Source organism: Ranitomeya imitator, chromosome 2 (assembly GCF_032444005.1).
Source record: "Ranitomeya imitator isolate aRanImi1 chromosome 2, aRanImi1.pri, whole genome shotgun sequence".
Classification (NCBI taxonomy): Eukaryota; Metazoa; Chordata; class Amphibia; order Anura; family Dendrobatidae; genus Ranitomeya; species Ranitomeya imitator.
In genome coordinates this window covers 144,178,194-144,203,986 of record NC_091283.1, presented here as the reverse complement: position 1 = coordinate 144,203,986, position 25,793 = coordinate 144,178,194, and the positions used below count along the sequence as shown (strand labels likewise).

The 25,793-nt window shown below is 44.7% G+C and overlaps 1 protein-coding gene across 18 annotated transcripts in view; it reads right to left on the bottom strand.

Annotated features, from left to right (window-relative positions):
• Positions 1-245: 245 nt before the first annotated feature.
• Positions 246-25,793, bottom strand: part of OPHN1 (oligophrenin 1) — a 116,349-nt gene continuing 90,801 nt past the window's right edge. For 6 of the 18 annotated variants that reach the window (XM_069747343.1, XM_069747341.1, XM_069747349.1 and 3 more), the window contains 7 exons: positions 19,515-19,674; positions 11,077-11,218; positions 6,264-6,548; positions 6,008-6,173; positions 5,873-5,923; positions 4,480-4,531; positions 246-2,834 (listed from right to left, as the gene is read on the bottom strand). In XM_069747343.1, the coding sequence (XP_069603444.1) occupies positions 4,489-4,531; positions 5,873-5,923; positions 6,008-6,173; positions 6,264-6,548; positions 11,077-11,218; positions 19,515-19,674 (847 nt within the window). In that variant the 3' untranslated portion in view covers positions 246-2,834; positions 4,480-4,488. The remainder of the gene's footprint in view (positions 2,835-4,479; positions 4,532-5,872; positions 5,924-6,007; positions 6,174-6,263; positions 6,549-11,076; positions 11,219-19,514; positions 19,675-25,793) is intronic. The other 12 variants (XR_011318006.1, XR_011318009.1, XR_011318004.1 and 9 more) reach the window with 3 other exon arrangements.

Here is a 25,793-nt window from a genome sequence, read left to right as displayed (position 1 = left end):
AGATGATGACGTAGTGGTCTCTGCTGATCATTAGCAGCTCTCTGCTTTGACCCATAGATGCAGGTACTGGAAAATGTACGTTTGTGGTAGAACAATTGATGCAACTGATTAGATTGTTGTATCATAATCTCTAGAACGATTCTTGAATCCTCGTACATGGTGAGATCATATTCAGATGATGAAATGGACACACACATCTATGGTTGTATATTACTTTGAACTCGAGAAGCCAAGAAACACAAGCATAACCTGCAACGTCACATTTATTGTGTAATTCCTTCATAACGTGAAATACTTTGGGAATGTAACCCTTCATAAAATAGGAATGACATTGAAATATTTACAAAAAAGTTTACAGAACTATTCACAGAAAAAGCTACAAGACAACTGAAAGTGCGCCGAAGGTCACAGGATTAAATGTTGGCAGCCTGCGGAGCATAAAACACCCGGATGTTCTCACCGGCACATGACTGAACCACGGAGCAAGACCACGGAGAGAATAAAGGGGCTCGTCCTAAGATGGAGGTCACCCTGGGACGTCCACAGAAGTCACAGAAAGTGGAGTCCATAACTGGGAAGATCCATATACTGATGAAATAAGAAGTGTTGAGTATGGAGCCTCCCATCTCTCCAGCTAGACACCTTCTTCAGGACAGTGCAACGGGTGAGGTGCTCAGTCGCATCTGCACCTCCAGATCTTTCACAGCTTCATTAAGGCCTTCACTCATTTTTAACAGGACATGTTACAATGCTTTATTACAGCCTCACCATTGTGAAAAATGGAAGCTCCAAGACAGACCACAGGGACTAGCTGCCTTTCGATATTGGAAAGAAACAATGTTGAGATTGACTAAGCAAAATGCCATACAATTTTGTTCCAAAAATGACCCAGAAAGTGGATCGCATCCTTATTAAGACTTCATATGCACCTGAAATATTATACCAGATTAAAACGAACGGCAAAACGTTTTCTTCAACTTTCGCCTCAAGTACACGCTCATTCAGAGCATTGGGGACCCCTGGTCCTATATATATATATCACTTGAATGTTTTCAGTAACTAAAAAGGTAATGATCATGTTACAAAAAGCAACATGTGGGCAAACAAAGAGAATCGTTTTAATGTAGAATTTTATAAAATAAAATGGGCCAGCTTTATTTTCTAGAAATAGCATCACTTTTGTGCTTCGGTTGCTGCTGGTAATGCAGTCTAACCTCATTATGGGAGGCCCCAAAATACGAGATCCAGCTCATAAGCAAGAGAAAGAAAACCATCCCTTTTTCACTTCTGAAACCCCCCTGAAAGTAATCTATTGTCACTGTACCAATATACGAGGTGATCTCCAGCTGCTCCTCTAGATTTGGTCGTCAGCTCACGCAGAAGTGTCCGTTAGTGATGAGAAAGAGCTCGTTACTGGAGTTTGCCGAGGGTGCTCGGGAATGCACCGAGTATTGCGGGTGCTCACGTCAGATGTTCAAGCTCCCACCGCCATGTTGGGATTGTCTCACAAACATGGGAATATAGGCAATCCCCACATGTTTTGTGGCTGCGTAACAGCTGTGAAACTTGTGGTCACAGGGACTCGGACATCTCCCGTGAGAACCCGCGATACTCGGTGCAGACGCAAGCACCCTTGGCAAACTCCAGTAACGAGCCCTAGTTACCGCTTATGTTTACTTATGTTAAGCCCACCATATACATTAGATGGCTGTTGCCCAAAAGATGCTCTGGCCGACAGCCTTCTCTACCAACCCTTCCGTACGCAATCACTGGCAGACATCTCAATCGGCAGCTCCGGGAGAACAAAGTGACCGGCAGTCTGAAATCTGGGCATCCCTGACTGACATCTCCCCTGACAATTGGTTGGCCAATGCTCCCATATACATTGGAGTGATGGCCGAACCCATCGTTTTTGGCGGGTGTGGGTGACATTAGTGAGGGCTTTACTCTCTACCAGATATGTATCGCAGGTTATGTGACTAATCTGGGGATAACGTATCAGACTATGATGAGGGGAAGCTCGGAGCCACTATACATACTCAGTGTGGGAAAATCCTGATAAAGGAACCTGACCGTGTCCATTCCAATTACTGTTCTTCCATGTCCCTGTACCCACACCCCACACGTGAGCCTGCACCTTTCCACATGTCCCTCATTCCCCATTAACAAGGCACTATACATATGCATTCACTTGTCAGTATAGAATTGCCCTTCATCTACGCCATGCCACTAAATGTCTATTTACAGCCACCTTCCTAAAACGGTGAATTATAATTGTATAGCTTGATGCCTTGATACTAACTACATAAAACACTGGTAAACAGCTGTGACTAAAATGAATATTCCTATAACCAGTTAATAAATATTACAATACAGTGCGGAATCTATTCGTCTGGTCCCAGTACAGTCCTTCCATCCAGACCATGCACTTCTTGACCCGTCCTCTTCTGACTCTTCTCATAGATCCACCATTGTAATGAGAAGTGCCTTCAGCTTAGTCCACAGTTACACCGCCGGTAAGACCTCCGTACTATGGCGGGGTTAGCTACGCGCAGATAATGGGGGCACAGGAAGCCTTCATGTATAGTCCTCGCCTTCTATAAAGAGACAAAGGATGCAAAAGCTCTGATGATTTCTTGCAGACATCACTTCTAGCGGTTGTACAGCACAGGGGATAAAGACATTTTTCTGCGGAGTTCCCGGCAGAAAACTAATGGAGTGACTCGGTATGGATCCTGTTCACTAAAGCCCACTGTGAAATGTACTCCTTATCCACCCAGGAAAAACCATCGGCATCTTTCCTTGGACCAGCCATGGAACATGATTGTGCGATCCTGGGAAAAGAAATATAAAGTACAAAAACGAGAACGTCAGAGAAGACTTCTGAACAATGCAATAAAGAGCAATGTCACCACAATCCAGACTGTCTGTGAATGGGAAGTACAGCATCCAGCAATTATGGAGCTCAATAAGAATTATGATCTTATGGATTTGGTCTCCTGATTCCCCACGACAAATCATTGGAGATGGATGGTCACTGGACCACTGCACCTTTCTTGGTAGAAATGCTTGTGTAATGGCTGCTGATGGAGGGGCATGAGCCCAGACCTGTCCATCACCCTCCTCTGCACATAGGAAAGCCGTTTCTCCATGGGTGGAAAGTTATGGACAGGTCTGGTCAAGAGTCCATCAGCAGCTGTTCTGCAGGAGGAGAACCCACAAGACCATGCGCCCAACACACTTGTGAAGAACGAACGGCCATGTGATCAGTAATCCTTTAGTTTGGCATCACGCCATCCAGAGGGTTTGGGGGACTATTTCGAGATGTCACAGACCTCCTCTATAGACCACTAATTCCTGCCCTGTTGGACCTTCTCATTATGTCAATGCTCAGAATAGTCAAGCCATGCTCTTCTCCAGTTTGGGATATTTTACCTAACGTGGGACAATTTTGTGTCATCAGAATAAAGCAATCTTACAGTATATGATACCACACAGCGCTGGATTATTGCTGGCTCAGCTTTATCACCAGCACAGTACGAAATAAAGCCGCCATATAGATCTACACTTACAAACAGTGTACAGTCCATAGTGTGACATGAAGAAAGCTCTGACAGATCACAATCTTATTACACTCTGTTCAATCACACTCTTCACATCTTTTATACCCACACTCCCTATTCTTTACCCCTATCACTCCCAAAATCCATTAACAATCTGAAGCATTACTTCTTCTGAGCTGAATACATGCGCCGAGCATTACAGATAACCCTGGCATCCTCTTAGGAGCGCAGTCAGTGGAGATCACAATTACTAATGGCTTTACCACTCCCTGAATGAAAGGGTCTACAAAGTACACATCACTGTATGTACGTGAGCATGTCACCAGCGTGAACACAGGATTATGGTCTAATGGGAACTACATAAATATAGGGTCTATGTGACCGTATACAGGAGCACAGTACAATAGTGTATGTGACCGTATACAGGAGCACAGTACAATAGTGTATGTGACCGTATACAGGAGCACAGTACAATAGTGTATGTGACCGTATACAGGAGCACAGTACAATAGTGTATGTGACCGTATACAGGAGCACAGTACAATAGTGTATGTGACTGTATACAGGAGCACAGTACAATAATGTATGTGACTATACAGGAGCACAGTACAGTAGTGTATGTGACTGTATACAGGAGCACAGTACAATAGTGTATGTGACTGTATACAGGAGTACAGTACAATAGTGTATGTGACTGTATACAGGAGTACAGTACAATAGTGTATGTGACTGTATACAGGAGCACAGTACAATAGTATATGTGACTGTATACAGGAGCACTGTACATTTCTGATTTGTAAAGGAAACCATGTAAAACTAGGAAAATGACCCTGCAGCAGCCCCCTTAAATATGTATGTTTAATAAGCCCCCATACCTGGAGCAGCCAAACAAAGAGACTTAATAAGATTTTTATACCTTAGAGACTCAGCTTTCCTCAGTGAGAATTCGTTGGGGAGGTGAAGGAGGACTGCGGAGGAAATGGAGAAAGAATGGTAATAGAAGTAGCAGAGCAATGTGGCGTGGTCAGGTGTCCGTATACCTACAGTATAGAGGAATGTAGGACTGGAGGGCAGCAGTATAGGAAGAAATGCAGTGTGAGCTGCGAGTTCTCCCACTTGAGGCCATTTGCCCCCTGATGATGCACACAACCCCAGTAAGACACCGTAGTGCGGTCTGTGCCATCACACACAGATGTGACACACTATTAGTGAAGGAGAGTGTATTGCCGGCACCTACCTGTGGGAGTATCACAGCTGTAATCAAACGTCTGTCAGTATTGCTGGATACCGGACCACTAAAGGAATACGGGTGCACACCAAAGTAGATAAATCAAATCGTGTCCAAAAAAGAAAAAAGGTGGCACTCACCACCCATAGGAAAACAGTCCTTTATTCAGTCCATTAAAATGGGAGAGAAGTGGATACCTTCTGTGGACGATGGCCGTTTCGCACTGACTGCGCTTCAACAGGTCCCATGACAGAAGGTATCCACTTCTCACCCACTCTACCCATTTTAATGGACTGAATAAAGGACTGTTTTAATTTGGATGGTGAGTGCCACCCTTTTTTCTCTTTTTGGACGCATACAGATGTGAAGACTATATTGTTTTTCATTTGTTGAAATTGTACAGGCTGCGATGATTCCAATTTAGCACTATACTATGCCAATAACAAAGATATATAGATTGTTTTTAAAACCTAAGAGCCGCTAGGTGATGTATCTGTTACTATAAACCTAACTTTAACATGAAAGCCTATGAGTGAGAGATGGTCAGCGGATGGAATTCCTTGGACATGTATACGTTTTGTGTCATGTTTGTCTACCATCTCTTGCCACGCATCCCGAGATAGATTGGGCTTAGAGCAGAGTTAAAGGGAATCTGTCAGCAGGATTTCACATCCCAAACTACTCATATGTGCATGCAGCTCTTTCAAAGAGAAGTCCAGCAATACCTTTACACGGCCAATGTGTTCCTCCTTCATTGAGAAATCAGCAACTGAATCGATATACAAATGAAGCTGAAGATCTGAAGCCTCTGTCAGTCCAGGTCTATTCCTCCTGCTTGACCTTAAGTCAGACAGCACAGAAGCGGTTAGTCAAGCAGAAGAACGTGGCACTGGGCAGGAATAGAGCTGGAGTGACGGAGGCTTCCGACCTACAAATCGTTCTTCGGCCTCATTTCCATATCAATTCAAGCTCCGATTTATCGGTAATGGAGGAACGGACGGGCATCCGGTAAGAAAAACATTGGCACTTCTTTAGCGAAAGGTTTCTTTAAGACTAGGACAGACAACAGTGCGGGTCTTACCTTCCTCTTGGCCTCGATGCCTTCTCAAAGAATTTGGTGCGAGAGGCAACTCTATGATGTAAAGCAAACAACATTATGAACATTACGGCTCATTTCATCTCCAGATATGGCCTGTACTGCGGCCTTATCACTCACACGGACGCCGGCACATCCTCTCGGACACCCGAGGTGACATCTGTTCTGGGCTCCGCTTTAGGAACCAAGGCTGCTCTACATGGTGGGTCCGGAGGTCTTACTGGAGGACGGGATATCACTGGCCTCTCTCCGGGGGAACGGACCTTACTAATGTTCTCACAGTCACCTAGAGAGTTAAGCAATGGAAGAGTGGAGCTTCTATGTTGGTCAGGGCTCCAATGGCAGAGACTGCCGTGAATGACGGGGATGCGCTCACCTTCTCTGGGGCGGACTAGGGGCTTTTTAGCATACACGGGAGATGCTTTGTTTGGCACAGAGTATATAGGCAGATCTCCATTCACGTGGTTTGTGTTGGCCTTCACCCCTCTGTCCTGCATCATGGAGACCATTTTTGCAACGTCCACTTCTGGGCAGTCGTCTGTTGGACTTTGTGAATCTGCTCGAGACGTCAGCTTCTTTCGTTGTACAGGAAGAGGGTGATCACTACCTGTGATAACACCATTACCATTCTGGATGGATCCGTCATCTGAATAAAAACAAACTGACGGATAACTAAATGGTTAACTACTAAATAATTATCGGGTTTCTACTATCGGGTATTTACTACTAGCAAGTAACCTGTAATAATCCATATAATCTTCCATGGCAAATGCTAGAACATGGATTCAAGTGTTGAGGCCACAACGTGGGAGTACACTGTTCTCATGTAACGTATGGAAGTGCTTGGTCTACAGAGACACCCTCTGTTCTAAGGGAATCTGTCACCAGGATAGGGCTACAATATCTGAGAGGACTGAAGACACAAAAGAGAATAGTGAAACCAAAAACACTCAGTTTGAAAAAATGTTGCAGTAATCCGCAAGTGCTAGTAAAAGATGTAAAAAACAGGGTATTTGGTTGATACGTTTTTTGCAAAAAATGTATACTAAGCTGCTCTACCAATCTTCACGGTATACCCATATCAGAGCAGTCCTAACTAATGTATGCAATCCCTATCCCTATTTTTCCTCTCTGAACCCTGTTCACACAGGTTATATACAGATGATCAGGTTTTTAAATACATCAGATAGGGATTGCATACATTAGTTAGGACTGCTCTGATAAGGGTATACCGTGAAGATTGGTAGAGCAGCTTAGTATACATTTTTTGCAAAAAAACGTATCAACCAAATACCCTGTTTTTTACATCTTTTACTAGCACTTGCGGATTACTGCAACATTTTTTCAAACTGAGTGTTTTTGGTTTCACTATTCTCTTTTGTGTCTTCAGGTTTCTTGGTGGTGTGTGAACATGATCATACAGACTTGTTCACTGTGCAAGTAGCCCATGTGTTCCAATATCTGAGAGGAGCATAATGTAGGAGCCGAAGCCCGGATTCCAGCGATGTGTCACTTACTGAGCTGCTTGCTGCAGTTTTGATAAAATCCCTGTTTTATCTGCCGCAGATAAAAACTACATCAAGCAGTCCAGTAAGTGACACATCGCTAGATTCAGGGTCTCTACATTCTGCTGCTCTCGGATTAGGTGGCAAAAACTTTGTGACTGATTCCTTTTAACAGAGAGAACCCTAAAGTGAAGACCCCCTAGTTACTATCAGAGATCTTTAACAGGATAAAAACATAAGCCACTGGTGTGCTTCCATGACCCTAGGGGTACAATACGAGCAGCTGCAATGACTTATGGGGGGAGAGTTTGGGACCCTCAATGGTTCTCTTTTCATCCTTTTACATTATCCAACCACTTGTACATTCAGCAATTCTTAGAATGTACCCTGTACTGAGCAGCTGATCTTGGCCATATAAAATGTATTGCTAATAAGTCTGCTTCCCCTCTGTATGACATAGGCTTATGGGTGCCGTCCACTTAAGAAGACTTTGTTTCCAACACCAGGGCTTACTCTGGAGCAGAGGTCCCCAACTCCAGTCCTCAAGGCCCACCAACAGGTCATGTTTTCAGGATTTCCTTTGCATTGCACAGGTGATGCAATTATTACCTGGGCAAGACTAAGGAAATCCTGAAAACCCGACCTGTTGGTGGGCCTTGAGGACTGGAGTTGGGGACCTCTGCTCTGGAGAACCTGGCACATCTAAGCAGCCTATTGATTTTGTGGGGACCATGTAAGGTTTCATTTCCTCTGTGGTGGTGCTGAACCCTGGCTGCCAGCTTAAAGCGAAGAGCTACAGCGCTGAGACATGATGGCATCAATCTAACATTGAAGGATTCTTCTGACAAAAAATACATTGTCCAAAAAGAAGACCCTGTCTAATGTGCCAGTAGAAGCTCTGCACAGAACAATACTAAGAGCCTTCCTTACAGAAAAGCAGCATTTCCAGTGTTCCCAGTTAAGCATTTTTGTTTTTAGTAAACAGAAATGAATTCCAGGAATCAGAGGAACAGCTAGTCGCAGATGGCTACAGGAGATGTTGGTGGTGACCTCAGACCAATCCTTCCTTGTCACTCACAACAGTCTGTAGCTGTGCCGGCAATATCTGACGGGCGGGAATCCTCCGGGGCCCAGAGCTTCTCCACACTACGCCAGGCCCAGAGCTCACGGAGATATTTTAGCTATATGGATCTCGTCTCCATCTATTACAAAGTACATAAAGTCCAACATTTCCGTACCAATATCCCTGGTTGCAATCATGACAGGCAGTCACTACTTCCAAACAAAAACCTAGTTCAACCCTCAGCACCAAACATACAATGACCAGAGGTCATTATAGAGAAGAAAAAAAATCTTGAACAGAGTTTCCTCATCAGACACTCTCCTTTTCAGAAGAGAGATGCAAATTTTGCTGGGAAAAAAACATCACAATCCAGTGAATTGTCTTGTATAGTTTTGGCCAAAATTATTGACACCCCTGCAATTCTGTCAGATAATACTCATTTTCTTCCTGAAAATGATTGCAAACGCAAATTATTTGGTATTATTATCTTCATTTAATTTGTCTTAAATTAAAAAAAAAAACACAAAAAGAATTGTCCTAAAGCCAAATTGGATATAATTCCACACCAAACATAAAAAAGGGGGTGGACAAAAGTATTGGCACTGTTCGAAAAATCATGTGATGCTTCTCTAATTTGTGTAATTAACAGCACCTGTAACTTATTTGTGGCACCTAACAGGTGTTAGCAATAACTAAATCACACTTGCAGCCAGTTGACATGGATTAAAGTTGACTCAACCTCTGTCCTGTGTCCTTGTGTGTACCACATTGAGCATGGAGAAAAGAAACAAGGCCAAAGAACTGTCTGAGGACTTGAGAAACCAAATTGTGAGGAAGCATGAGCAATCTCAAGGCGACAAGTCCATCTCCAAAGACCTGAATGTTCCTGTGTCTACCGTGCGCAGTGTCATCAAGAAGTGTAAAGCCCATGGCACTGTGGCTAACCTCCCTAGATGTGGACGGAAAAGAAAAATTGACAAGAGATTTCAACGCAAGATTGTGCGGATGTTGGATAAAGAACCTCAACTAACATCCAAACAAGCTCAAGCTGCCCTGCAGTTCGAGGGTACAACAGTGTCAACCCGTACTATCCGTCGGCGTCTGAATGAAAAGGGACTGTATGGTAGGAGACCAAGGAAGACCCCACTTCTTACCCCGAGACATAAAAAAGCCAGGCTGGAGTTTGCCAAAACTTACCTGAAAAAGCCTAAAATGTTTTGGAAGAATGTTCTCTGGTCAGATGAGACAAAAGTAGAGCTTTTTGGGCAAAGGCATCAACATAGAGTTTACAGGAGGAAAAAAGAGGCATTCAAAGAAAAGAACACGGTCCCTACAGTCAAACATGGTGGATGTTCCCTGATGTTTTGGGATTGCTTTGCTGCCTCTGGCACTGGACTGCTTGACCGTGTACATGGCATTATGAAGTCTGAAGACTACCAACAAATTTTGCAGCATAATGTAGGGCCCAGTGTGATAACTGGGTCTCCCTCAGACGTCATGGGTCTTCCAGCAGGACAATGACCCAAAACACACTTCAAAAAGCACTTGAAAATGGTTTGAGAGAAAGCACTGGAGACTTCTAAGGTGGCCAGCAATGAGTCCAGACCTGAATCCCATAGAACACCTGTGGAGAGATCTAAAAATGGCAGTTTGGAGAAGGCACCCTTCAAATATCAGGGACCTGGAGCAGTTTGCCAAAGAAGAATGGTCTAAAATTCAGCAGCGCATTGTAAGAAACTCATTGATGGTTACCGGAAGCGGTTGGTCGCAGTTATTTTGGCTAAAGGTTGTGCAATCAAGTATTAGGCTGAGGGTGCCAATACTTTTGTCTGGCCCATTTTTGGAGCTTTGTGTGAAATGATCAATGTTTTGCTTCATTCTCTTTTGTGTTTTTTCATTTAAGACAAATTAAAGATAATAATACCAAATAATTTGTGTTTGCAATCATTTTCAGGAAGAAACTGAGTATTAGCTGACAGAATTGCAGGGGTGTCAATACTTTTGTCCATGACTGTAGTGGCAAGGGAAATGTGTTATTACATGAAGACCATTCAGATCAAAAGCACAGACCGCTCAGATTCGTGAGAGCGGAAGCTCCATTTTCTTACTTCAAGCACCACTCCAGTGTTTTTTAATTGCAGCGCTGAAGTGGTGCCACTAATCTACAGTAAGTTCCCTTACCCTGGTATTTTACTTACCAGCCATTGTCTTCATCTGTTATCGGCACTGCTCCGGTCAGTCTCTAGAAGTTTGTGACCTGCCGGACCGCTCCAGTGTTTGCTGGGTGAGCCAGAAGTCGCTACTCGGTGTAAGCCTATGAGAGCCAGAACGCCGCTCTCATAGACTCACATTGAGAGCTCATGACCGTTACCTGGGACTTCTAGTCAGTCAGAAGATATGGTCACAAGATGGTGGCAGATCTCCAGAGCAGCGCCGGGAAGAGCTGAAAATTGCGGCTGGTAAGTATAAGACTACGGAACTTAAATTAGTGGCACCAAAAAACCCCAAACAAACTGGTGTGGAGCTCTAACTTTACTAAATGCTTCATTGACTCTGATCAAGTACACCTCCTATATACATTTTAGCTGAACATTAATTATTACTGTAAAGGAACACATTACCTTCTTCACTCTGTCCTAGATACAAAGCGTTTCGCCCTCTAACCGGTCGTTTAGAGATTGTGATGGGTTTGTGGGTCCGGGGTGTTATTCTAGGTGGTGGGACAGGAGGAGTAGTGCTGTCTTCAGGAGGGCCAGAAAATATCTACAGTAGAGAGAAAATAAAGGTTCTTGTCGGTCATGAAGTGAATTGGAGCAGAAACTACGGACAAGGAATTCACGACAAATGGACCATTTTTGCAACATATTTTTTTTTTTAACTGCATATATCTGTACAAAACAAACAAATTCTGATTCTATTCATTCAGTTGAGTCCGTCCCTTGGATACTCTATAGGTCACTTCTTGCCATGCTTCCTTGTCTTCCATGGTTTATTTCAATTACTTGATATTCATTCTCGTGTCATCCTTGATGGTATCCAGCCAAAGGGTCTTGGTCTCCAGTTTCCTTTTACCACTGACCATCCTGAGTAGAATCTCACATCACATGTCCAAAATAGGTCAGCTTCGGTCTTGTGATCTTGACAACGCATTTATATGATGAAGAACATCTTTGTTGGTGATCGTAGACGTCCATGAGATTCATAAAAGTCTTGGCTAGCACAATAAATTGAAGGCCTCAACTTTTCATCTGTCTGCTTTCATGATCATCCACATCTCACAGTCATATGTCGCCATTGAAGGAACAGTCTTTCATAGTGACAGACGTCCTTGCAATTCCATATTTGATCCATGCTTATCATGGCTACACTCCACAGTGCTAATCAATTCTCAAACTCTTCAGTTGATCGAACACTGTAATTAATGAGGAACCCCATAACAACTAAGGTTTTAACCATTTCTATTTCTTCATTGTTGGTCTTCATGTGAACTTTCTAGATGGTGGTAGTCGTGATTTCCATAGCTTCATAGCTTTTAAGGTTGAATGTAGACTACGGTCATCGAGATCAACCTATAGCCTAAAATGTAACATATTGATCCAAAGTAAGGCATCCACCCAATGGGACAAACAAACAATATATCTCCACATTAGAGGAAAAATCCTTTCCCAACTCCACATACGGTAGTCAGACTAGTTCCCTGGATCAATGTCACATCACAAAGTCTAGTAGCCATAACCTGTAATATTATATTTTTCAAGAAAGGCTTCCAGACCTCCTTGTACTTTTGTAGTGAATCAACCATTATAGTCTGTGATTATGGTTAAACCTTCTATCCTCTAGCCATGGAGAATGTTCCCTTGTCACTGTTCCAAGCTGTAAAAAGATGATTAGAAAGATCTCTGTACTTACCCCTCATATATTTGTACAATGTAATAAAATCGCCCCCAAGTCTTCATTTTTACAAACTGTATAATACAAAGTTTGATAACCTGTCTTGGTAATGTAGACCACCCATTCAATTATTACTATTGGTCGCTTTTCTCTGTACCCATTCATGTTCTGCTATGCCCTTCTTATACACAGGACACCAAAATTGGAACCAGTATTCTAAGTGTGGCCGCACTAGTGACTTGTAACTAGTAACTTGTATAGAGGCAAAACTATGGTCTTGTCATTAGCATCTATGCCCCTTATTACATCCCAGTATTTGCCTTGGCAGCAATTGCCTGGCACAGGTCACTAAAGTTGACTAAAGTTGAGTGTGCAGTCCTCCCATATGCCCAAGTCTTTTTTAGTCTTGCCCAGTGTTTTACAATGTAGCATATAATAATACATTTTATATCCTACGCCTAAGTGCATGACCTTACGTTTATCTGCATTAAACTGCAATTGTCATTTCTTGGCCCAAGCCTCCAGATTATACAAATCACTCTGCAATATTACATTATTCTCTTCTGTGTTGATTATTTTACAGACATTAGTATCGTCTGCAAATGCTAAAATTCTACTCTGTATGCCCTTAAATATTAAAGGGAATCTGTCACCTCATTTTGGCCCTATACACTGCAGCCACCGGCATCAGGGGCTTATCTACAGCATTCTGTAATGCATTCTGTAACGCTGTAGATAAGCCCCCGATGTATCCTGAAAGATAAGAAAAAGAGGTTAGATTATACTCACCCAGGGGAGGTCCGGTGCGGTCCTGGTCCGATGGGCATCACAGGTCCGGGGCCTCCCATCTTCATAGGATGACGTCCTCTTCCTTGCTTCTGTTCCGGCTCTGGCGCAGGTGTAATTCTCTGTCCTGTTGAGGGCAGAGCAAAGTACTGCAGTGCCAAGGCGCCGGGAAAGGTCAGAGAGGCCCAGCGCCTGCACACTGCAGTACATGTGGGGGTTGCCTGGTTGCTAGGGAATCCCCACATGTAATCATGCTGGCTAGTAGCTGTAAATCATTCAGCTGCCGTGATGAAAACTAAATCTCCGAGCAGTCATATATACTCGTAGATCACCCAAGCGTGTTCGGTAAAACCTGAGTAACGAGTACACTCGCTCATCACTGGTAAAGACCCATCTTCTCGTTTTTGTTGTTCACCTTCAGGATCTGATTCTTCAGCTGCTCCTAACTCTCTGCTAGATGGGCTATACCCTCTCCATATCTCTAAGTGCTGATGGTTCTTCTGCCCATTTTCTCCTCTATCATCTAAGCATAGCTTCCTCATGATTAATTCCACATAGACTTTGAAAAGACAATAAAAGTCGACGCACCCAGGCATTGCTCCTTTTTTATGTTGAGCCATTCTGCATCTCCATACCCGGTTTGCACTGTAGCTTCTTGATTGCTGTACAGTAACCCGATTAACCTCATCAGGTGAGTGGCACTTCTACGTCACTAAGTGCTTCCCACTTTTATGGTGTTCAACAAGTCAAAAGCCTTGGTCTAGCCAATGAAGCACAGGTAGATGTTCTCCTGGTACTCCCTCATCCTTTCTATGACCTACGTCCGCTATGATCACAGATTACGCTGCCATAATGGAATCCAGTCTGGGTGTCAGAAGTTCTCTATCAAGGATGTCGCCCAAGCTCTTCTGAATGATCGGTAGAAGCACCTTCTTGGCATGGGGTAGCAGGACTTTTGTTCTATAGTCGGCACAGTCCCCGGCGTCACCTTTCTCTGATGGTGGGATGCAAACTGATCTTTTCCAGAGCTTTGGCCATATGCAGGTCTGGCAGACCTTCTGGCTTAGTGCTGTTAGTGTGGCTTTTGGGACTGCCACACACTGTCTCAGTGCCCAATTTACCTCACTTTCCAATAAATCTGGTTCCTTATGGCCCCTTCTCATGATGATCAATGCTGGCATCTAGTTCCTCGGCGTATTCCTTCCATCTCTACTTGATGTCCCGCTGGTCGCTAATTTCAGTCCTATAGGAGTCTTTGATGGTTGCTTAGTTTGCTTCATTAATTTCACAATGGCAAATAATTCCCTTGTGTGGCCCTTGCCAGCTTCTGCGAGGTTCATGATTTGGGCATTCAGGAAGCTCTTCTGGTCTTTCCCATCTTCTGTTTGGAAGTCAGAATCAAGTGAAAACCTCATACTATGGGGTACAAGAATGAGAATGATACATAGTATACATAGCACAACATATTTACACCAATCCAAAGACAGAAAAGTTCACCATTTCTACAAGGTTTGTGCGATACGGATCTGGCACGTTCTTACAAACTGCTGTATCCTGACGTAAAGCCATGTAAATACCTGAATGTCTATGGAGTGTAGATACACCACATACAGATGCCATGAAGAAACCTGCAGGATTGAAGTATCTAAATAGACCTATATTTACACCAGGGCTTCACAAACCTTTTTCCTAACAGGGCCTCCGCAGACTGACTAATGACCGGGCCTCACCACGCAGACCAAGAGGATTCCTGAGCCCCACTATCTGTAGTGCAAGTTATAGCTCAACACAAAAATAGCCTCCTGACCCTGATAGAACATGAGAATAACTACAAAATGAGTCAATTATGTTAATAAACGATAGCTGCAGCCAGAAAAAGGACTACAGTATGTGGTGACCTCTATGAAAGTGCCTATCCAGCTGCACCTCACTGCCAGCTCCGGGCTCCTCACTGGGGAGGCCAGCCTCTCCGCCTGGGATATCTAGGGTTTGGTTTTTTGGGTTTTTAACTAGTCATACAAAGTAATGTATTCGTGCGCCCTCCGGTGGCAGCTCTTAAAATGACCAAAAAGGACATGTTGCATTTATTAATACAATTCATGGGATCACAATGTAATCACCGTGTTTTGCAAACATCTCCCAAATTTGGATCACGAGTTTATGTTTAGGAGCTGGAATAAAAATAAATGTAAAAAAAGCCTACCTGTCAGTAAGAATGTCACACACCGGTTACAATAATAAACAGCTGTTGTCACCCTCCGCTGCTCCAGCATCGCCTCTCTGCCGCTGCTCCAGTCCTTGCTGGTAGGCTGCAGTGGTGACATCACGATGACAGTGCACAGGACTGCTGCAGCCAATCACTGGAATCAGCGCTATGTGCTTTGTACATTGGCAGAACAGCTGAGCCAAGTGATTAGCTGCAGCGGTTACGGGTGATGTGGATGTGTAGTCACTACTGCAGCCTATCGAAGACTTTTTCAGGGGAAAATATTGAAGGAGCCTGACCTATCAGTAGGAAATAATTTGCTATCAGTGCTTCTGTACAGAGATGACCACCACTCATCGCCCCTGTCCCCGCTGGGGTTCACAATCTGTGTGTTTTTGAATAATGAGAAGAAAACAAAGTGTCTGGAGGAAACCTATAGAGACGAGGTAAGACACAGACTCCAAGCCGACGCTGCCCAATGGACCACCATGGAGGGGAGTCATCCAGAAGTCACACCTTCTGCAGATCTAATGGTACAAATCTTAGAGCTGGAGGAGTGGGTTACTGCACTTTCACATTTCTTCCATGTAGAAACCGCCTCGTTGAATTAATTGCATAAGAGCAAATGAGTAACTGCAATCATATGACAGATTCCAGGCCGAGGAGCAGATTCATGGAGCGGCCTGTGGAATGAGAGGAATGCTTGGTGCCTGCTCCTCGCAGAAGCCATTACACCCCACCCTGACATTTCAGCCACCGTGGAGTTGGCAGCCACTTCTATGTCCAGCACAGAAAACCTGACAACGTCAGAAGCACAGGGTGCAACGTGAGGGAAGAGAAGAAGTTGGACTTGTAACCTGACCTTGGGTCACTGTCTACGCCAGCACACCCAGCGCTGAGGACAGCTCAGGTCACGTCAGGCCAAATGTACCAGGAGCTTCTAAGAACATTTCCCCTCTCAGTCTTTTCCATGGACTGAGTCACATGACATTACTGTACTCGTGGTAAATATGGCGACACCACACGTGGTGGATCACCTCAAACGCGAGCAAAACGTGGGATTTAACACTTTAGGCTTTATATACACGTCAGTATTTCTATGCTAAAACCAGGAAGAGGAGTCAATCTTCCAATTACAGTGGTTCCCTCTAAGTTCCACTCCTGGTTTTGGCATACAAACACAGGCTTTTTCTAGCCGGATCCCTTAGAAATAGACGACAACGGATGCTGCATTAACAGATCTGCTGCTCATTGACTCCAAAATTTAAAAAAACAGATGCGGCAGAGACCAGTTAGTGAATGGCGGACTAACGATGTGCCAGAGCAACTTTTATTCTAATGGATTTCTGCTGGATCCCTTCTAATGGATCCTTACTGGACGCATGGACAGATCCCAATCCCTTCCTCTGTGCACACAGACATTTCTCTGCAAGAAAACTTTGGAAAAGCAGCGGTAACATACTGTTATATTGGGGTACTCGGAGACAAACTCGGCCTGGAAATTGTCTTCTTAGTGTAAATACTTGTTTCATATACTAATCAGAGAGCATTTGCCACCATTAGAGTCTTTCTATATACTTTTGTTCATAATTGGAGTTACAGTTTTGCTTTTAATTTTCTTCAGGCACACTGTCTATCCTCGTGTGCCATGATCCAGCATGTAAGGATAAAACTATACGATGACCCGATATAGGCATCTACCTGATCTGAACTATTAGTTGGATTATATACTTCTTAATGTAAAGAGAATATTACCGTAGGTGTCTTACATCAATAATTTATGCTTATATTTATTATCATTTCCTATTTATTTGATTGAAGTTTTATACAAGACATGGTTCCAATATTAACAAATGCCGACATGCTAAGCATTTTGACACAAGATGACGGTACAGTATATAGGCTCCATTTAAGAAGCATCCTGTCATCATTATAACCAACTATTATTGCATTAGCTTTGGCGCGTTCTCCTGTTTAATTACATAAATGAATTGATACATGAGGTCATCCTAATAAAGCACGCAGAAAAGGACAAAGTGTCTCCTGTGTTCCTAGTAACTAAAGATTTTGCCGTTCAGGGACTGTCGGATGCTCATTTCCTATGGACTCAGTTTCTCAGAAGACCGATATGTTAAAGATGGTCTTGAGCTTTGTTAAGGTGGTATGGAAAAGTGAGAGATTTGTAATTAGGAACATTTTCCACCCTACCCGCATCTTCCCCGACAGTTATAGTTATTATCCTTACAGCTTTACTTCTAATATGCAAGGATTTCATAAAGACAGGATCAGTCGCACCAGACTCTCACATCGCAAAGGTGGTGCCACTATGCAAAAAGGGGGTCAAAATCTGAGCCTAGAATAGGCCGATAAGTGGTCTGCCGCCAGGACTGTGGAGTCGGTAAGATACATGTCGCTCGAGAATGGGCCAGCATGTATCCACTGCCCGATACATGCCGCTCAAGAATGGGCCAGCATGTGTCCACTGCCCGATACATGCCGCTCGAGAAGGGGCCAGCATGTATCCACTGCCCGATACATGCCGCTCGAGAATGGGCCAGCATGTGTCCACTGCCCGATACATGCCGCTCGAGAATGGGCCAGCATGTATCCGCTGCGTGATACATGTCGCTCGAGAATGGGCCAGCATGTGTCCGCTGCCTGATACATGCCGCTCGAGAATGGGCCAGCATGTGTCCGCTGCCTGATTCATGCCGCACGAGAATGGGCCAGCATGTGTCCACTGCCCGATACATGCCGCTCAAGAATGGGCCAGCATGTATCCGCTGCGTGATACATGTCGCTCGAGAATGGGCCAGCATGTATCCGCTGCGTGATACATGTCGCTCGAGAATGGGCCAGCATGTATCCACTGCCCGATACATGCCGCTCGAGAATGGGCCAGCATGTATCTGCTGCGTGATACATGCCGCTCAATAATGGGCCAGCATGTGTCCACTGCCTGACACATGCCGCTCAAGAATGGGCCAGCAAGTCTCCACTGCCTGATACATGCTGCTCGAGAATGGGCCAGCATGTGTCCGCTGCCTGATTCATGCCGCACGAGAATGGGCCAGCATGTGTCCACTGCCCGATACATGCCGCTCGAGAATGGGCCAGCATGTGTCCACTGCCCAATAGATGCCGCTCGAGAATGGGCCAGCATGTGTCCACTGCCTGATACATGCCGCTCAATAATGGGCCAGCATGTGTCCACTGCCTGACACATGCCGCTCGAGAACGGGCCAGCATGTGTCCACTGCCTGATACATGTCGCTTGACAATGGGCCAGCATGTATCGACTGCCAGATTTCCTGTAACTATGCAGAAACTGCTCTCTTTCTATTATGGGAGATAGGCTGACTGTACCATGGTGTTCCTTCGTACATTACAAGCCAATTTCCATGAAGACAACCCCTTTTCATAAGTAGATGTTACAGAATGGAATCCCTTGATTAGCCAAACTGTGGAGCAAAGTGGCCCACCCATATGTGACCGTCATTTCCCGTTGCAGTGATTGGATAGGAGCATCTTCTATCATCAGTAACAGTTATTCAGAATGGTGGTCATCCATATGTCAGTGCTGACTCTAATGTAAAGCAGCCAGTGTGACAACGCCCTGTCTATACATTGTCCCCTGGCTACGCTCAGTTAGCGGATAGTCCCCATACGCTGCAATGGTCGGGGATGTTGGCGGTATAAGACGTGTACCTCCTGCATCACAAACAGGTCAAGCTGGTTACTGGATTCATGCCTTACTCACAAAAAAAAAGAAAACTCATGGTTAATCATTTTTTTTCAGCAGTATCCATTCTCACAGAATTCTGAATATTTCAGCCAAATTACTGACTGCAAATTCAGTTCTCATATGTTCTCAATATATTTTAGGTTCACAAGGGAAATAAAGACGTAAGATACTTGCTGGCAATCCCACTAACTGGTCACTGTGATCTTACACATTTGTGCCAAAACTGCAGAAACTTTATGATGCTATGTAGAAATATTTTATGTGTAATTATTGGGGCTACAGTGAGGATGTCCATCCATTCATCCAGACGTTAGGAGGAGTGCCACGTCTGCCTGTCTGACCCCGCACCTACGCAGCACAAGGTTTAGTGACACCTGCAGTTTGGGTGACTTTCCACGCTCAGATGTGACGATGGTACGTGTGTGACCTACCTTGTTGCAATGGTCTATAAGAAGTTCCACCACAATATTCTGGAATTTGATGTTCATCATGGCAGCTACTGTATCTTCCTGGGCCCTCATCAAAGTTGGTCCAAAGATAACCCCCATATTAGAAGGAGACATGAGGTTTTCTTTACTGTGCTCGCATACTCTGCAATATAACGTACATTGTGTCACATCATGGAAACTATCACAAAACATGAAACAATTTGTAGATAGACTTGCATGAATGTGGCAGCAAAATCACCTACACAAGCTATAGCCACCAGCATCCACCCGGGTATCTGCAGTGACCGTCATTCTCTCCAGAGACATTGATTTACTCTTCCCAGTGTTTTGGGGCAATGATCACAGTGCCACCCACCGTCCATGTTCTGGAGCAATGATCACTGCGCCACCCACCGTCCATGTTCTGGAGCAATGATCACTGCGCCACCGTCCATGTTCTGGAGCAATGATCACAGTGCCAATATCCATGTTCTGGGGCAAGGATCACAGTACCACCGTCCATGTTTGGGACAATGATCACAGCGCCACCCACCATCCATGTTCTGGAGCAATGATCACAGCGCCACCGTCCATGTTCTGGAGCAATGATCACTGCGCCACCGCCCATGTTCTGGGACAATGATCACTGCGCCACCGTCCATGTTCTGGGACAATGATCACTGCGCCACTGTCCATGTTCTGGGACAATGATCACTGCGCCACCGTCCATGTTCTGGGGCAATGATCACAGCGCCACCCACCATCCATGTTCTGGGGCAATGATCACAGCGCCACCTTCCATGTTCTGGGACAATGATCACTGCGCCACCATCCATGTTCTGGGACAATGATCACTGCGCCACCGTCCATGTTCTGGGACAATGATCACTGCGCCACCGTCCATGTTCTGGGACAATGATCACTGCGCCACCGTCCATGTTCTGGGACAATGATCAGTGCGCCACCGTCCATGTTCTGGAGCAATGATCACAGTGCCACCCACCGTCCATGTTCTGGGGCAATGATCACAGTGCCACCCACCGTCCATGTTCTGGAGCAATGATCACTGCGCCACCCACCGTCCATGTTCTGGAGCAATGATCACTGCGCCACCGTCCATGTTCTGGAGCAATGATCACAGTGCCAATATCCATGTTCTGGGGCAAGGATCACAGTACCACCGTCCATGTTTGGGACAATGATCACAGCGCCACCCACCATCCATGTTCTGGGGCAATGATCACAGCGCCACCGTCCATGTTCTGGGACAATGATCACTGCGCCACCGTCCATGTTCTGGGACAATGATCACTGCGCCACCGTCCATGTTCTGGGGCAATGATCACAGCGCCACCCACCATCCATGTTCTGGGGCAATGATCACAGCGCCACCTTCCATGTTCTGGGACAATGATCACTGCGCCACCATCCATGTTCTTGGACAATGATCACTGCGCCACCGTCCATGTTCTGGGACAATGATCACTGCGCCACCGTCCATGTTCTGGGACAATGATCACTGCGCCACCGTCCATGTTCTGGGACAATGATCAGTGTGCCACCGTCCATGTTCTGGGGCAATGATCACAGTGCCACCCACCGTCCATGTTCTGGAGCAATGATCACTGCGCCACCCACCGTCCATGTTCTGGAGCAATGATCACTGCGCCACCGTCCATGTTCTGGAGCAATGATCACAGTGCCAATATCCATGTTCTGGGGCAAGGATCACAGTACCACCGTCCATGTTTGGGACAATGATCACAGCGCCACCCACCATCCATGTTCTGGAGCAATGATCACAGCGCCACCGTCCATGTTCTGGAGCAATGATCACTGCGCCACCGTCCATGTTCTGGGACAATGATCACTGCGCCACCGTCCATGTTCTGGGACAATGATCACTGCGCCACTGTCCATGTTCTGGGACAATGATCACTGCGCCACCGTCCATGTTCTGGGGCAATGATCACAGCGCCACCCACCATCCATGTTCTGGGGCAATGATCACAGCGCCACCTTCCATGTTCTGGGACAATGATCAATGCGCCACCATCCATGTTCTGGGACAATGATCACTGCGCCACCGTCCATGTTCTGGGACAATGATCACTGCGCCACCGTCCATGTTCTGGGACAATGATCACTGCGCCACCGTCCATGTTCTGGGACAATGATCAGTGCGCCACCGTCCATGTTCTGGAGCAATGATCACAGTGCCACCCACCGTCCATGTTCTGGGGCAATGATCACAGTGCCACCCACCGTCCATGTTCTGGGGCAACGATCACAGTGCCACCGTCCATGTTCTGGGACAATGATCACTGCGCCACCGTCCATGTTCTGGGACAATGATCAGTGCGCCACCGTCCATGTTCTGGGACAATGATCACAGTGCCACCCACCGTCCATGTTCTGGGGCAATGATCACAGTGCCACCCACCGTCCATGTTCTGGGGCAACGATCACAGTGCCACCGTCCATGTTTTGGGACAATGACCACAGTGCCAACATCCATGTTCTATGGCAATGATCACAGTGTCACCCACCGTCCATGTTCTAAGGCAATGATCACAGCGCCACAGTCCATGTTCTGGGGCAATGATCACAGTGCCACTGTCCATGTTTTGGGACAATGATCAGAGTGCCAATATCCATGTTCTAAGGCAATGATCACAGCGCCACCGTCCATGTTCTAAGGCAATGATCACAGTGCCACCGTCCATGTTCTAAGGCAATGATCACAGTGCCACCATCCACCTAAATAACTCACAAAATTGGGACAAATCTACTGGGAAATAAGGTGCAGGCAGCAGCCAATCATTTATAAGGCCAGGCTTTCTCAGCATTCAGGATATAATGAGACAGACTTACATTCACATCATTGCGCTGTGCACTTCTAGGAGAATCACATTTGCATTCAGTGTTTGACCTTTTCATGTTTATTTTTGAAGCACAGAAAATTCTATATTATTTGCTATAAAATAGTTTAGAGGTGTTCACTTTAAAGTAAAGAATGACCATTTGTAGCAATTTCCTAATATAGTTATTACCCGAACTTTCTTTTTTTACAAATGGGAGTAGTCGTGATGATAATAGTGGAGGAAATCATATTCCCAGGAGCTGCTGTCCCTGACAACACATGGGAATCATTCACTGAGCTTCAATACGTCGATGAAACGCAACTTCAGCTCTGCACAGTATTGAGACCGAGAAAAGCCAATAATCAGGTTATGAGCCATAATTAGCGGATAGATAAGTGTCCCAGAGATGAGACCCCCATATATTGGGAGAATGGGATCCTGTGATGCAAGCTGACTGATACACAGAGGCACTCAGTGGGTACTTATACTGGTGAAATCAATGCAGGGGTGTCTACACGCACATAAAAGTATATGGAACTAATAGAAAAAAACAGATGTAAAAATAACCCTTTAAAAGCTTCATTCAGGTGACCATAATGCATTCATTGGACATATTCCTTCCTTTCCCCCATAATGATTCAGTATCGGTATCTAGACAGAAATATTTGGACAGTGACAAGTTTAGCATTTCGCTGTTTACCAAAACATATTCAAGATTCAGTTATATGATCAATATGGGCTTAGAGTGCAGACTCTCCGCTTTAATTTGAGGGTATTCACATCCTGGAGTAAGGGTTTAGGCGCCATACATGTACTGTGCATGTTGTGTCCCTCCCTTTGATGTGGGCTCAGGCGATGAGCCCACATCTTTCCTAGCACATATCAGCTGCTTTGAACAGCTGACATGTGCCCGCAACAGCCGCGGGTGGAATCACGATCCACCCACAGCTGTTAAGTGGTTAAATCTCTGACAGTGGCATTTAATGTGATGGCGCCGAAAGCGCGTCACTAATCCCGCCCATCTGTGACCCCGTCACATGATCACGGGTCACCGACGGGTCAGCAGGACAACTAGAGGCCTCTAACAGACCTCTATGATTCTCATAGCCAGATTGCTATGAGCGCCGCTCGGTGCTCATAGAAACTGAACATTTCTGCTACACACAAGCGACCTGATTATCGCCTGTATGTAGCAGAGGCAATTATAGTACTGCAGCTTCTAGTCTCCCATGGAGACTATTGAAGAATACAAAAAGTAAAAAAAAGTTTTAAAAAATATTAAAAAAAATAAAAACTAAAAAGTTCAAGTCACCCCCAACTCAAAATAAAACAATAATAAAAGAAAATGATATATATTTGTTATCGCCACGTTCAGAATCACCCTATCTATCAAGCTATTCGGCGTCGCGAAAAAAAAAAGTCAAGTCGCTAGAATTACATATTTTTTGGTCGCCGCAACATTGCATTAAATTACAAATACGGGAGATCAAAAGATCATATCTGCTCCAAAACTGTAGTAATAAAACCGTCAGATTGACACGCAAAAAATAAGCCCTCACCCAGCCCCAGATCACAAAAAATGGAGATGGTACGGGTCTCGGAAAAGGACGTTTTTTTTTAAACAAACTTTTGATTTTTTTCACCATTTAAATAAAAATCCTATCTGTACATGTTTGGTATCTACAAACTCGTAATGACCTGGGGAATCATAACGGTGGATCAGTTTTAGCATTTGGTGAACATGGTAAAAAAAAATCCAAAACAGTTGTGGTGTTGCACTTTTTTCCAGTTTCACTGTACTTGGATTTTTTTTCCCGTTTTCAACTACACGACGTGGTAAAATCAATGGTGTCGTTCAAAAGTACAACTTGTCCCACAAAAAACAAGCCCTCACATGGCCATATTGACAGAAAAATAAAAACGTTATGGCTCTGGTAAGAAGGGGAGCAAGAAACAAAACGCAAAAACAAAAAAGGACTGCGGCGTTAAGAGGTTAATATGTAGTTGCCTCTTTTCAAGGGATTAAAGGTAATTGGACGATTATCTCAAAAGCTCGTTAATAGGCTGCCTGGGTATTCTACAGTTAATCCATCATCAATTAAGCAGATAAAAGGTCTGGAGCTGATTCCAACTGTGGAATTTGAATTTGGAAACTGTTGCTGTGAACCCACAACATGAGGTCACAGGAGCTTTCAATAGAAAAGACACAGGCCTTCATTAGGCTGAAAAAAATCCATCAGAGATATAGCAGAAATGTTAGGAGTGACTTTCAAAATATCCACCCAAGCGAAGAACACTCTCCAGGAAGTAGGTGTTTCAGTATATAAGTTTAACATGCAGAGAAGACTTCATGAGAGCAAATATAGACTTTGTAATAAAAAAAAAATCTAAAGAAGCCACCAAGTTCTAAAAAAGCACTCTTAGGACAGATAAAACTTAGATCAACATGTAGCAGAATGATGTGAAGTATGGAGAAGTCTTGGAACGGCTCATGATCCAAAGCACAGCACATCCTCTGTAACACATGGTGGCGGCAGTGTGGTGACATGGGCATGTATGGCTCCCAATGGCGCTGGGTCACTAGCCAGAAGAAGCTGGATGAGTTCTGAAGTGTACAGGGCGATACTTTCTGCTCAGATTCAACTCAATGCAGCAAAATTGATTGGACGACGCTTCACAGGACAGATGGACAATGACCCAAAACATACTGTGAAAGCAACACAAGAGATTTTTTTAAAACAAAAAAGGGGAATATTCTGCGATGGCGGAGTCTCTCACCAGATCTCAGCCCCATCGAGCAGCATTTCACCTGCTTAAGACAAAGATTAAGGCACAAAGATCAACAAACAAGCAACAACTGAAGTCGGATGCAGTGAAAGCCAGCAAAGCATCACAAAAGAGGAAACTGTGTTTGGTGACCGCCATGGCTTCCAGACCTCAGGCTCTCATTGCCTGCACAGGATTCTCCACAAAGTATTAAAAATGAACATTTTATTTATGGTAAGGTTAATTTGTCCAATTACTTTTGAGCCCCTTGGTCAAAAAATAGCTGCAATTCCTACACATTTCACAGGATAGTTTTGTTCAACCTTTTTCATTAAATCTGAAAGACTAAACTTCAATTTCATCTCAGTTGTTTAATTTTAAATTCAACATAGTGGCCTGCAGAGCAGAAATCACAAAACTTTGGTCACTGTCCAAATATTTATTGACCTACCGTATATACTCGAGTATAAGCCGAGATTTTCAGCCCAAATTTTTGGGCTGAAAGTGCCCCTCTCGGCTTATACTCGAGTCACGGTCGGCGGTGGGGTCGGCGGGTGAGGGGGAGAGCACTATATGGGGCACAGCTATAAAGCAATAATGAACAGCGCAGAGCACTATATGGGGCACAGCTATAGGGCAATAATGAACGGCG